The sequence below is a fragment of the Trachinotus anak genome, unplaced genomic scaffold (assembly GCF_046630095.1).
Source record: "Trachinotus anak isolate AG129_WGS33_773 ecotype Australia unplaced genomic scaffold, CSIRO_AGI_Tana_v1 ptg000014l, whole genome shotgun sequence".
NCBI lineage: Eukaryota > Metazoa > Chordata > Actinopteri > Carangiformes > Carangidae > Trachinotus > Trachinotus anak.
The window spans coordinates 8,893,218-8,907,278 of record NW_027273865.1 but is presented as its reverse complement, the minus strand read 5'-3'; the positions used below and the strand labels follow the sequence as shown (position 1 = coordinate 8,907,278).

At 40.7% G+C, this 14,061-nt stretch overlaps 1 protein-coding gene across 1 annotated transcript in view; it reads left to right on the top strand.

Moving 5' to 3' along the window:
• b3glcta (beta 3-glucosyltransferase a) overlaps window positions 1-14,061 on the top strand; it is a 61,066-nt gene that overhangs the window by 27,517 nt on the left and 19,488 nt on the right. The window contains exons 4-6 of the mRNA XM_071496590.1: window positions 5,688-5,797; window positions 12,155-12,231; window positions 12,964-13,075. Of these exons, the coding sequence (XP_071352691.1) occupies window positions 5,688-5,797; window positions 12,155-12,231; window positions 12,964-13,075 (299 nt within the window). The remainder of the gene's footprint in view (window positions 1-5,687; window positions 5,798-12,154; window positions 12,232-12,963; window positions 13,076-14,061) is intronic.

Below are 14,061 nucleotides of genomic sequence, written 5' to 3'. Positions count from 1 at the left end.
CTGCCAAAAGCATTTTATTAAAGGTGGATTTTTCTTTTTGATGTATACTGTGTGATAGTTGAGGGTATAGGGCAACTCTGCAGCACAAACACTCAATGGCACTGCCCAACAGTGGAGATGTTGTGCCAGAGTTTACACCAGATTATCACTATAACAGAAATTAAGCCGAGAAGAGCAATGCTACTCTCCGCTCCACAGTTGTATTATAGTCCTGCAGTGGGTCGGAGTCAGCTTCTTCAGGCCACGGAGATATGCATTGTATCTTCAAGAAACTACAGCGTTCACAAGATGTTGACTGAGCTCTTCCTGCATGCTGTCTTAACATACCCTGTTTATTTACTTTCCCTTGTTTCCCTTCTCTTTTCCTCTCACTTGCCCTTACAGTGCCTGGCTGCTTGCCTGTCACAAACCTCTATTGTCTGCTTTTCTTTGTTTATTATTCTGAGCATGGCTGATGACTTTATTTTGCAAATTAAAATAACACCACACATCCATCCTCCAAAATGTCACAAACTGCTTGAATATGTGTGTTGTTATAAGGTAAGAATTTTTTTTTTTTTCTTTTAAATCAGTTTTTCAGAAATTAGGGAAAAAAAAGGGGTGTCTCATCAGTTTTTGAAATACTATAATGGGTAATGAATGTGTTTCATAAGCAAAACCTGGAATCTGTTAAGCATTAATTGCCTCAGCTTCCTGAATTATTGATGCTAAGTGAGGTTTAAGGGTTGAGTTCAGCGCTCATTAGTCTTCAGCAGAGTTGTCCATGGAGTCATGAACTCTAGAGAACCTCTAATGAGTGCGATTAACACAGGTTGGAGACCCTTTTTTCCCGCCTGTACGTGTTGCATCTGCCATGTGATTTTTTTCTATGTGGGTCTTGTGTTATTACTCGCAGAAAATTGTAATGAGCTAATTTTTACAGGAGAGTGACTTTTTCTTCTGATGGCTTTCATCTCGTGCGTGTCTCTCTCTCTCTCTCTCTCTCTCTCTCTCTCTCTCTCTCTCTCTCTCTCTCTCTCTCTCTCTCCCTCCCCCCCCCCCCCTCTTTTGTTTTTGCAGTCTTAGTGCATCTTCCAATCTCTCTATTGGTTAGCTCCCTGTCTGTCTGCTGTTTCCTTCTCTCTCTTTTACTGAGATATTTATGACACTGACCTTTTCAGTGGTAAGCTGAAAGTTAACTACACTCTGCTCTCTATTGATCTTGTGCAAGGCAATTATAAGGCTGTATTAATATGAGAAGATGGCTGATAGAAAATCGTTTCACTTGCTGCATGACACATAGGCCTGCACCACGCTAGATGATTGTCCATAGGGAAAGTAAATTATTTTTATGTGGCTAAATCAAACTCGCAACAGTCTAAAAAGTTGGCTATATTGAATTTGGGCTTCCAGATTGAATATCACCATATGTCTGTGGATTGGCTATTAAATCCCGGTGCTGTCTGGTGTGACGGTCATGGTTAGTTTGGTCAGGAAACTGTACCCTCATTCTCTTCGGTGCATTTTGTCTCTCGGATGCAGCATTCTGGACGTGAGGAAGGGAGAGATGGAGGGGGATTCTGTAGGAAACGGCAGATTCTGAGCCATCTTGTCTTGGGGAGTCCAATGATGTGAGTCACTGGAGTGTAGCAGGTTTTACACCAGCACAATCAGCCACTGGATGGGGAGTCAGGCCTGCCGACTATGGAAATGAGCCACTGACATCCTCTGTCATCTCTAAATATGTGGTGGCAATGAAGAGCTCTGGATTTGTCATGACAGCTTCATTGTTCTCACAACAGCCTAATGGCCCCACTCGCAGAATGTTATCCCTCTAGGTTTTTGCAGATGTTTGTCATTGAAAGTGCACTATTGATCTGCTTTTGCTCCTCTTTTTTTATTCAGAATTTTTGAGCTGGATTTTAAATCCTGCACTCCACATTTAGCCAAATATTCATTTGTTCACTGTTGCTACGGATGTGTGTTTATTTAACTGTGTGGATGGAGATACTCCAGGCTGGAACGAAACAGCCCTATGACAGTTCTGGTGACTACACACACCTGCTCTGTGACACTGATGGAGATGACAGAGCTGCAGGAGTGCCTATAGGTCAGTGTGCTCTCAGCCTCTCTGCCACTTGGCAACGTCTGCCATCCTGCTCTAAGGAAGTGTCACTATTGATTTGTGTCAATGAGGTGACAACGCTGCAGGGCCACGACAACAGCACACAATCCACACTCAAGTGCGGATATTTACTACACCCTCCTGTGTGCGTGCACACACCTAGGAATACAAACACATTTTAGTTTACCAACCTTGATTCTTTAATCAATCTGATCCTCTTCCCTCTTATATGCAGAGACGGCAAGGAACTGAGTACACACACCACTCAGAGCCTTCTCACAGAGTTTGCCATAGACCAGATGGTGATGGCCTTTAAAGAGTGGCTCCATGCACTGAGAAAAGCATCAGATCAGAGAGAGAAGGAGGCAGAATTCTCCTGTGTCTCATTTCAACCAATATATTTCAAGGCTGATACAGTCTTTTTTTTTTCAATGGAGTGGCCTCTGTGGAATACAGAAGAAGTGAGGCGAGATAAGCGAACACTAGACTCATGCTGTCTAGTTCCACCGGCCTGGCAAAAATAAAATCATACCCAGCAAGGTGATTGGGGCTTTGGCTTCATCTCCTCAGGAAACTTCAGTCGCTGTCATTTGATATTTAAGTATTTGACACATTGAAATTTGTTCATGAATCACTAGAGTTATTATAATTCATGCTGAGAGGAGGCATTAAGGTCGGTACCAAAGTTAATAGCAATCTAATTGTTGTTGACATTGACATTTCACAAAAAAAAAGCATGATGTGATTAGAATGTGCTCAGAAACTGTAGAAACCACAAATTTAATTTGAAGTTTAAAAAGTAAAGAAAAAAAGAAAAAAGTTATTTTAAAATGTTTTTTTAAGAACATCTTCTCTTACGTTGGCAACGCTCTGTATATAGAGGGACAGCAAAAGCTCTGAAGCTCTCCTCTGAAGACCTGTAATGCCTCTCATTGCTCAGATGGCACAACATCCTAAAGACCATCGAGAGTAGATACACTCTAGTAACACTCAGAATTTCCTGTGTAGCTGTCATCCATCCAATCAACCATCCACCAAAACCGAGCAACCACATAAAGCTTTTTCTGTTTAGACTTATATTCTCAGCAGCCTGGAGACATCATTGGATAATCTCACCTAACCATGTAAAATGTGCTTTGGGGTATCGTTGGCATCAAAGACACTGTTTTAAATCTACGTCATATAATTAAATACAGCTAGACGTATTGATTGCAGCTTTCTGTCTGCCATGAGTACCAAGGGAGTGCACAAAGGTGATTTCTACCTGAATGGAGAAGGACACAGGAATGATGGAGGTGAAGGAAGAACGAAGCTGTAACAGGATTTTTCCTTTTCCCCTCTCCTCCCATTGTTTGATGATTAATCGAAACCCATTAGTGTGGAGCCAAGGCCAGTGAATTCAGTCTTAATTAGTTTCTTTTTTTACCCCTCATTCTCCTTTGCTTTGACATGGGGTACGCATTATCTACACAATGAGGGATTGGCAAACTGCTTATCTGATTTTGCTGTTAGTCTCATGCAGCTGGTATTATTGCTGTACTGTGCAGTATCAGGAGGATCACCTGGGGCTTTAAAATGCACTGCTTTATGTACACACACGTACTCACACACCCAGTCATTCATTTAGCAAACTCAGCAGAAGGACATTTAGAGGTGGTGTGGTGGTATTCGCTTTCTAAGCTCAGCTCTAGGCAGAGGTTAGATCTGTTGGGAGATGGACATGCTGAGATTTAGCAAGTATATCCACCCCCTCACCAGGGCTCCAGGATCAATGGGACCTTTGTTATGAGCAGAGCAAAAGAGTGATACACCCACCAACGCTTAATTAAAAAGATCTGACACAGATACTGTACACTGACATAGTGTCTACCCGTGACCCTGGTCCTAATATCTGAACCCAGGAAGGAAAGAGGTTCAAGTAGTGTAATTGAGGAGGAGGCAATTCATCTAATCCTGCCATTGTCAGCACTCGCCCTTCCTCTCTTTCTTTGTTGTGCCTCCACATCTGCAACAGCCAGGGCCAGAGGCATTATGTTTTGGGGTTTTCTGTCCATCTGTCCATTTGTACGTCCGTTTATCTGTCCATATTTCTGCCCGTCCGTCCATTCTCATAAACACGATTTCTCAGCGACCCCTTGAATTTTTGGCTTTATCTCATGAATTCATATGCTAATTATGACACACTTTTACACAAATGTCTAATTGGGTTAAAATGATGAAGTGATGACATTTTCTGTCCAGGTGGTCAAAGGTCAAGGTCAGTGTGACATCATAATGTTCTGCAAAAAAAACTCTGCCCATTATTTAATGCTGTAACTCAGGAAGGGGAGATTGTGAGCATATTTCCTGCAGCTTGGCAGGTTGGCGGAGGTATACAACCCGCAAGGTGGTAATTCTAGTGTTGCTTTTACGCGACTATTCTAAAGGGAAGATTATAGACCTGTCAGCAGTGGCTGTTGCTTGTTTATGTTTTAAAACACTAACATAGTCTTAGTCAGCTAATTTTGCTAAGCTTTTGGTAATCCTAATTTATGTCATGGCATGCCCTTTATGACAGCATTCTGTACAAATACTTTGGTGGCTAATTAAAATGTCTAAAGCAAGTGAGAATTATTTGGCACACAGCCTGTTATCTTTGTTTGAGCTCAAATTAAGAGGAAACTGTACACGAAAAGGCCTGCACATCTCATTACTGGGCAGTTTCTGAGCTGCCTGTCATAGCAGGAAAACTCTGACTTCTCTTCTGCTTTTCTTCTTACTCCACACCTGGATATTGGCTCCCACCTCTCAGCTCTAAATCCTTGAAATCCTTTGTTGTCACAGTCATTCCAGCCAGGTGCTGCAGACTTTATTTTGATGTGAGGGACAGCTTACAGGATTTAGGAGTTGTCAAATGTAATTGTACAGAGCCAAAGACAAAATGACATATTTTGTTTTTTTTTTTATAGTCCCTTGCCCTAGGTCCATTGGTCTAGCTTTGATTGTACTGGTTGTGAGAGCCACAGGGTTTATGTGGACTTGTTTGTGCAGCCAATGTCATTATTCACTGAGCTGTGTCACTATTACTGCCATGTAAATGGATTTCACATGAAGAGGAACTGCAGCCAGCTCGGGTCAATGACAAAGATGCTATCTAAACATGTCGTCAGCATTGAAGCTGCCTGTATTAGCAGTTCTTTAACAGACATTATTGAGCTAGTGGCTCCTTGTTAACCTTGGCCGTCACATGCAGTAGCAATAACGGGTTTTACTGTTAATGCAGTTGTGTTGCTCAGCCAGAAGTAGACAGCTGGGCTATTTCAACCTTTTGGGTGTTACAGAGGAGAAAGACTCCTCTGACTGCTAATCTTTTATTAAGTCACACAGTCTGGGCTGTGACATTTACATACTCTCTCCCCAAGCCAATTAAGCTCTTGATGTGCTGGTTATTACAACCAGACCAATAACGGAGATTAGCAAAAGTCACCTCAGTTATTCAGACCGTGACGCTTATCTTGTCTTGCTCTCAGAAGGTCATCGATTGGCGTGATCCTTTTTCACAGCATGCGAGCAGTCTCTCATCTCTATCCTTTGTATTCCCCAGACCTGCGGGAGATAGTGTTCATCATCCAGAGTCAAAGCAACCACTTCCATGTGAGGCAGGCAGAAAGACGGAGAGCAGATTTACTCAAGCAAGCGCAAAGTCTCACAGAGGTAAGATTGAAGCCACCTTTCACTCACACCAACATACACACACGCTCTTATTTTGGCATACATTTTAGTAGAAATATTTGTCAGCAGTGATCATCACTAGCAGCAAAAGTCACGTCTGAGTATGTGTTGTTGTAAACTGTATATGTTGCCACATGGTGTCAGCACAGATTTTAAAAAATGATTCAAATATTATACATTTTTTAATTGGAAATCCATTTGGGGAAAAAAGTACACATGGCATGATTTCACTCAATAGACAAGGAGCTTTGCCAAGTGTTTGCCATTTGTAACACTATTACTCAGTACTCATAATTTTAAATATTGAATGATGATATGAAGAATTATTCATGGTACCCTCCAGATTAAACTTCTAAAGTACATTCAAGTCCAAAATTTGAAAGTGTAGTTTAAAATATGCAACATTCCCAGCTCCTTGTGACATTAAATCATGTGCTTCCTTATAATTTTATGGATTTATGAAATCCAGACATTTGTGCGGCTTTGATGATCAGATATGTATTGCTCTGCTCAACAAGTCAACCCACCATTTCTGGCCACTTTTAGTTAAATTATTAATGAGAAGTGATGATCATGCAAAGGCATATGTTCATCTTAATGAATATTGTAATTCCTGTTTATAATTCAGATTTTCCAAAAAGGCAAAAGGAAAAGAAAATATATACTTTCTCCAGGGGAAATAACTCATTGTTTCACATGCTTGCTGAAATTGTACGAATTACATCAGGATCATAACATAGGAAGACAGAGAGCACATTTGCAGGGCAAATGACTTTTGCTTCTGTTCATTAAATCTCCTCAGAGCCAGATGAAATGTGGTGTAATACATTACTTATATTTTGTTTGGTTTAATACGGAATGCAGCATCACTAATGACCATATGACAGTAAATTAGAGAAAGAAACTGCCTGCTGTGTTTCCTCTACCAAGAGACCAAGTTAGAGCTCCTATTTGGGTTTATATTATTATTGTTGTTGTCTGTCTCCTCACTGTTGGATGTCGTGCGCATTTTGTCTACATTAATGACTGACTGTACCAAGCTGACAGAGGAAGATATATAAAAAATCAAAGTGAGTCATTATTTCCCTGTTTAGCACTGTTATTATGGTTTGATGGTAATCTCAAAATATTTAGTGTGGCACACCATTTAAATATCATGCTCTTGGAAAATGACTGGATATTGTCATTGTTTTTTGCCCTGAAATCCCACACTCCTCCTGAGGCAATACAAAGCCCCAAAGTAAGATTAAATGTGACAGCTGACTTCCCGATTTTATTATTATTGGAATCTGATAAGTCAAAGTTCGGGAGTCAGACTTTGATTTTCTGGTTTTCCACAATTTGGAAAGGTTTTTCCATATTTCCTGTAATTAATTGTGGCATCAATTTGTGCCAGTAGATAACATTTGTCATGAAAAAAAATTAGTTAGACAAATGGACATCAAATTTTATAAGACAAGACAGACTTAATGAATACCACATCATGTTGTATTTGCATTTATGATCTCAGAGATGTCTGGCGTTTCAGTATCTGTTGCATGCGATTACAGAAACTGAGGAAGGAGTTTAATTAGAAACTTCTTGAAGAGGTGGCAGTAAAGGCTTGACCACTTTTAGAAGAGATATAGACGTAGATATAGAGTGGAAATGCCTTTAGCTTCATGTGTGCCTAGAAAGCAGTCAGAGAGTACATGCTGGGCCTACAGAGTCCTGAAAATATGTGAAAATGTAAGTAGAAATTGGAAATGTTCATTTCAGTTGAATCTGAATCCGGATCTATATAGAGGATGATTTTACCTAGAGTTAAATTAAAAAAAAAGACTATAACTTAGAGAAAATGAAATGCCAGATATTAAATGCCAAACTGAAAAGGGGAATAAAGGGAGAGAGGAAGATGTTAAAAGTTCATTTTACACAGTGAAAAAGTAGCAAAAAATAAATCAGAAGCAAAAAACTTCAAACTATTACTTTAGTAACATCAGAGTGTATAGATAAGATTTAAACTCCAGTTCTTATTCACTACCACCTCCCCTAACCTTTTAAACCAAACATGAGTTACAACCAGACATCCACCAGCCCCCCCGCCTCGAGGCACAACATGCAGAGGCTTATAATTCTGCCATTTAACAGCCTTACAGGGTGTTCCTGGGATACTGACGGAAAGAGATCAAAGCTAAATGATAAAAGAGATTTGCTCGGTTTGTAGAAGCATGTTTGATGTACAGTGAGTTATGGTACATAGCCACAGAAAGCTCTGCACAATGGCCTGCAATATCTTGAAAGTATCATGAAATCCAGTGTTGGGGATTTGAAAGAACACTTTTTCAATATGGCTGTCAGAAATTACTGATAATTACATCAAATAATAAGATTTAATTTACACTAAATCCACCTCGGGGCACCACCCTTGAAAAGGGAAAGGTAGCCAATTGACTGATTCCGTCTCATAAAATATACTAACACTGTAGTTTTAATTTCGAGAAAGAAAGCTGTAAAAACTGTTAAGTTCAGGAGTAGGACCTTAAAGGATGGTTATTGTAAAAGAAGTCACGCTGACGTAAAAGGCTTTATCTGTTTGTTTTGGGTTTTTTTTGTTTTTTGTTTTGTTTAGTTTTTTGGGGGTTTTTTGGGATAATATTCTCAAGTCTGTCATTCTCAATAAAACAGAAAGAAATGAAAAGAATGTTGTGACTTTATCCCCCATACACCTTAACCCATAAATGTTTTGATAATGCATTACTTAGATTTAATTTAATGTGTCAAAAGACTAATGTAGAAAATGAAGAATCCTTTCCAGCCTGCAGATTTGTTAAAATCCAATGAGCGATTGTGCAACTTGCTGGTGGGGGGTGGGCCAGTCTGGCTACGTGGCCTCTGTGTCTCTGAGATCACACTGTGGTCCTTACAGAGTTAGGTACTTGACACTAATTCTGCTTCATGGCTCCTGTTTACAAAAATCAACTTGCAGACCTTGTGTTGTAGCCGCTGGCGTTAATTTAAACTTGTTCACTCTTGATTAATCTCATGCAAGCTCTCACGTCGTGCCGTTGAGACAGAGTGCGGTGCAGCAGTCTGCTCCGAGCAGGCCTGCAGAGAAGAGAGCTGTGAAGAGAAGAGTTGTTGTTGTTGCTGCTCCTGTGGGAGCAGTGAAGAGAAGGGGGGCTGTTGCTGCCCCTGCAGCTGGGGTGAAGAAGAGAGGCGGGAGAGCAGGGGAGATAGGTTTTGTTGACCTGATGACATCGTGGGTCCTAGGCCACACAGTGACCAGTGTTAGCTGCTTGTTTGGTCGATGGATGGGTTTCAAACCTAGGTGTGAGAAGTGAAGGATCCTGGGTATTTAATGGCCCTGCTTTGTCTTTGGCCCTTTTTAGACCTGGTTTTAACATCCGTCCTGAGTGATCCGATCACAAGTGGATAGCTCTAAGTGCAGGTGTGAACGTACCCAGGACGCATTCAGGATTCATTTGAGATCCAATCACTCAGACCACATTTCTATTCTTAATCCAGAAGGAAGGTTCAGGTTTTGGATAAACAGTGTTTGTCATCACTGATAACTTAAAGCTTCATGGCCGGATCACTGCACCTCCAATGTGCTGTTGCAGAGCCTTTTTCACCCACAACAGATATTACTGTTTTGTCCTCGTCTAGCTGTAGAAGGTTTAGTGATATCCACAGATTTACGAAGACAGGAACTTGTGTATTCTGTGTGGTTGCTCACAGCCCATGTTCCTGCTGTCTGACATTCTGCCTTCTGGGAGGAATTCCCGTTACATTTATATAGTAACTCTGTCATTTTGCCAATGCTCATATCCACAGAGACGCACAAGTCCAACAGAATGAGATTAAACACGGTTATGGAATACGCTATGTTTTTGATGCTTTCTCATGTGTAAGGAGCCACTGTGATGAAAATCTTTCACTGTGTTCTTCAGTTTTAGGTTAGTCCTTCATTAGCTTGGCTTAACTGGCCATCACAAATATCTTTTTGACTGCAGCTCATCGCTGAAGTAGTTTTGACAGATGGCAGCTAAATCAATCCTCACTCTCCCCTCCAGCTCCGCCTGTGGTTAAAAGCGTAGCTTCCTGTCCTTCCATCACAACCAGGTCTCAGTGACCCCCATCATCTCCCAAGTCACCAGGCAATCAGTGTCTTATTCGTTGCAGGCATGTCCACACAATGACCAGCTCTTATCTGTTGATTAGGAATCTGTAGCTTGCACACAATTGCCATGAAAGGAGCGGCCTCTTCTTCTTCTTGGATGTCTCCTTATCACAAGAATGTCAATAGCTCTTACAGGCAAAAGCTCAGTTTTAGCTGCGTATTACCTGAATACTCTCCTTCTTTTCTGTTAAACTTTTCTCCATGTTATTTGTTTATGTAAGCGCAACATTGTGAATGTCAAGTAGAGAGCGGTTTAATAAAACATGGTGGGTGTCATTAGCTTGAAGATTAAACATACATTAGATGAGAGCTAACAAACCTCAACTTACTAAAAGGGTTTAATAAGTGTAAACAGTGTCAGACTCATCGCCTAAATCAAACAGGCTGCTGTTAGACAGAACGGCTCAGAGGAGACGGTTCCCTCTGACTTCCTGCATGATGAGTGGACCATGTGGTAATGAAGCACAGGGTCTTCTGCTCTGCTGCTTTGTTTCCCGCACAGTGGGAAACACTGGCTCTCTCATACAATCCTCACACACCTTCCACTCTCACTACGGGAAATTTTGCTGAAACAGATTGTTTTTATTTGAAAGTGATTGTGTGCATTGTCCATGTCCTGAAGTATCCAGCTCTTGTTTCTGGTGATATTTCTGTCTTATCATAGTTTTATTTCTTGGTGTAAGGGGCAGGCAGGAGCAGTGACCCTGAAGGCATTATCGGATTTAAAAGACCATACCAGGACCACACCTACAAATTTTATCTCCTTAAAGGATGAAGCAGGCATTATCATACATTTTTCTTATTGTCAAACAGTCACATAGGAAGAAAACAAATATGAGCCAGATAACGACCTGATACACATGGGAAACCACAATCAGTGTTGGGTGCAGCAGCTGATAATGCATCATAGTGGAGGCCCCCTCACAACGTCCCAATAAAAAGACTAGACAAAAAGTTAGACATTAGCAGAGTCTCCCTCTTTCTACTGACTGACCAGTGACGAATGAATGATTCCAGATTCGTTTTCATTCATTCAAGTGTGTTTACATGTGTAAACATTCATTATTGGTGCTGTCAGGTGGAACAGTGAAATTCACCTTAACATTGATCTATGTGCGCAAGATGGCAAGCTATGATTGGTCAGGGTCCAATATGTAGTCTGTGCTATCTCTCAGCCAAGAAATGGCCAGAATTTATAAATGAATTACCAGTGAATCTGAAACAGTGACCATCTCATGAGGGAAAAATATCCCACAGGCTAAAGTACAGGCAGTACCTCTCTCAGCCCCTTTGTTTTGTTTACCTTGACTGTGGCACAAGCTCCTGCTGAAGAGGATTTGTAAAGGCAAACAATGTCATTAGACAGCAGGCCACTGTATTGTTTCACAAATGTTAATAATGCATTTAGTGGGGAGTGTATATTATATTATTATATTATAGTATATAATATTAATAAACATTTGGTGCTGTAGTGAATGTTTGAGGCAACGGGACAGAGAATGGGGGATCAAAATAATCTACAGTGACCATAATGAAGGGACCGGGCAGTGCAGCAGTGATCCGCTTTTGGACAGCAATGGAGGCGTATAGCACATCAAACTTTGGCAACACAGGCAGTGCTTGCAGGATAGAGTTCCAGTTGGTTCTGTTCTGTTGTTGACACTTTCAAGGATATAGAAGTTCACCAGTGTTCTGACTTTACAGTCTGTGCTCATGTTTGTCTAAGTTACACAACGCTGTTGTGAGGTCAGGCAGTGCAGATTTTTCAAACTGAAGTAGAATAATGCAATGATAATGTAACATGAACAAAAATAAAAGCAGGCAGTTCACTGTGATGAATTACACCACTCAAGCAAGTTGAGACAGTCTGCTATTAGATTTTCACAGCTCAGAGACATGAATAGAAAACTGTTTGGCTGTACAGAGAACTGTAACACGAACGCCTCAATTACAAAATGGTTAGCTTTAATTCACAGTATAAGCAAAAACATCCAAAGCCACTGGTAAGGGTGAGATAGTGATGTAAGAGGCTGGGACATTCTGGCAGGCTTGGCTCATTAGTATTGATCAAACCATTAGCCGTCACTGCAGAAAAGCTGCTTTAATTGTATTAAGCTTAGTGCAGCTATTGTACAGTTTCTAAAAATGATCTCTTGTGTGTGCGGCGTTTCTTACAGAATCCACCGGTGGTTGTGCTTCTTCCCAGTCTATCGGATAATGAGGGAGATTGGAGTATCCTTCCTCTGCTGCCTTAGTAAGTATAACTGAACTCTCAGGATTGAACGAGCATGTGATTAAAAATAAGACGAATGGGTTCAAAATGTGGACAAAATGTCAGAAACATCGTGTCATCCTACAAGTTGAAATTTTGGACGTTTAACATAGGTTTTGAGAATATTTTGTTTCCCATGTTTTGAGGTTACAGATCACTTAGAAGCTATTACTAACACAATAACTGAGACAGATTGCTTCGCATACTGATAAATGCCTTTCCAATGTGTCCATGAGTGTGACAACAAACCTATTACTGCAGTTATCCAGTAGTCTGAACAGAATGATAATGACAATGGCTACAGCCGTCTTCGTGCCTGGGCCTTCTCAAAAGTCCAATATGTTTCCAATAATTGTTTTGGGGAAATGAGAAATAAAATCTGAATCTGTTTTCTTCCATCATAAAGATTTAGGACCCAGATCAACAAAATCACCCAAAATGATTACAGAGCCCCCACTCCCCCATCCCCACCCCCTGAAAGAAGTCTCTGTGCTTGTGATGTTTTCTTGTTTCTCTGCCCTCTAGGGAAGACTCTGTGGCTGCCTTTATCTGAGTGGGTCAGGAGCTTCAGTTAGATAGTCCCTCAGACTGGACTAAAATGAAAAGACAGACTTTTGTCGAGTTTGTGTGTGCATAGCAACGTTCCATTTATTCTTGTTTTACTATTCAACAATAGTTTTGAGGATACTTTGTTTTTTTTTTCTGTGTCCTCAGCTTATCATACTCCTTTGGGAAAAACTCATCCTGGATTGTATTTCTTGAGGAGGAAACAAATGTGAAGATGACTAAGCTCCTTCAAGTCCTTGCAAAATTTGACAAAAATAAAGTAAGTGTACAATATTGTCTATAAATCTCAACCTCTCTCTCTCTCAACCTCTCTCTCTCTCTCTCTCTCTGTCTCTCTCTCTCTGTCTCTTTGTTGCTGTGTCTCCCTTTGCCAAATTCATCATTGAGACGAGACCAAAGCTTCCAGTTTTAGGCTCCTGCTTAGCTGATCATCAGTTCAATTAAGAGATACAGTATCAGGTTGGCTCCAGCTCCTCTGCAGCTGCCGAGCAGCACTGAGCTCTGCCAGCTCACAGTGTAACCTGTCAGACATGTCGCTCCTTACTCCGTTGTAGACCTAATTTAAGCCCTGCCTCTCCAGTCATGAAATTATTTTTCTGGTATATTGGTTGGGGAGGTAGGTTAAATAAATACTGGATAAACGCAATCGAACGAAATCATACATTGGGGTTGAAATGAAAAGATTCAGTCAATCAATCAATACAACTTTATCAATCCATGAGGGCAATTTGACTTCAGGCAAATAAAAGCTAGGTAACATACATATGCACAGACAGGCAATTGCCACTACAAATAAAGGAGCTATTAATAACAATAGCTAAGATAGAAATAAATAAATATGGAAATAGTCCATATGGCAGAGAAGCATTAGATTATTTCATGTGCCAACCTCCAGATTCTTAATCAAGCTGAGCCAAATGGCTTTTTTTGTTGCTAATTGTAGTTGTTATCAAGCCTTCACAACACAAGTTTGAGCTGCCTTTTAAGTGAAACAGAGCAAAAAATTATGTTAATTACACTTTTAGTGCAATTTCAGAGCAAGAGAGACAGCGAGCGAGGGAGAGAGACAAAGAGAGAGCGAGCGAGAGAGAGTGAGAGCAGAGCAAGGAGGGGCTGAGAGAATCAATGCACTGCACCCGGCTACAGTGAAATAAGATTTTACCCATTTGAAATAGTAAAAGAAAAAGTAGAAAATCAATATTTGGCGGTCAGTGTCAATATTGTGCAAGGCTGCCACAAATGAAT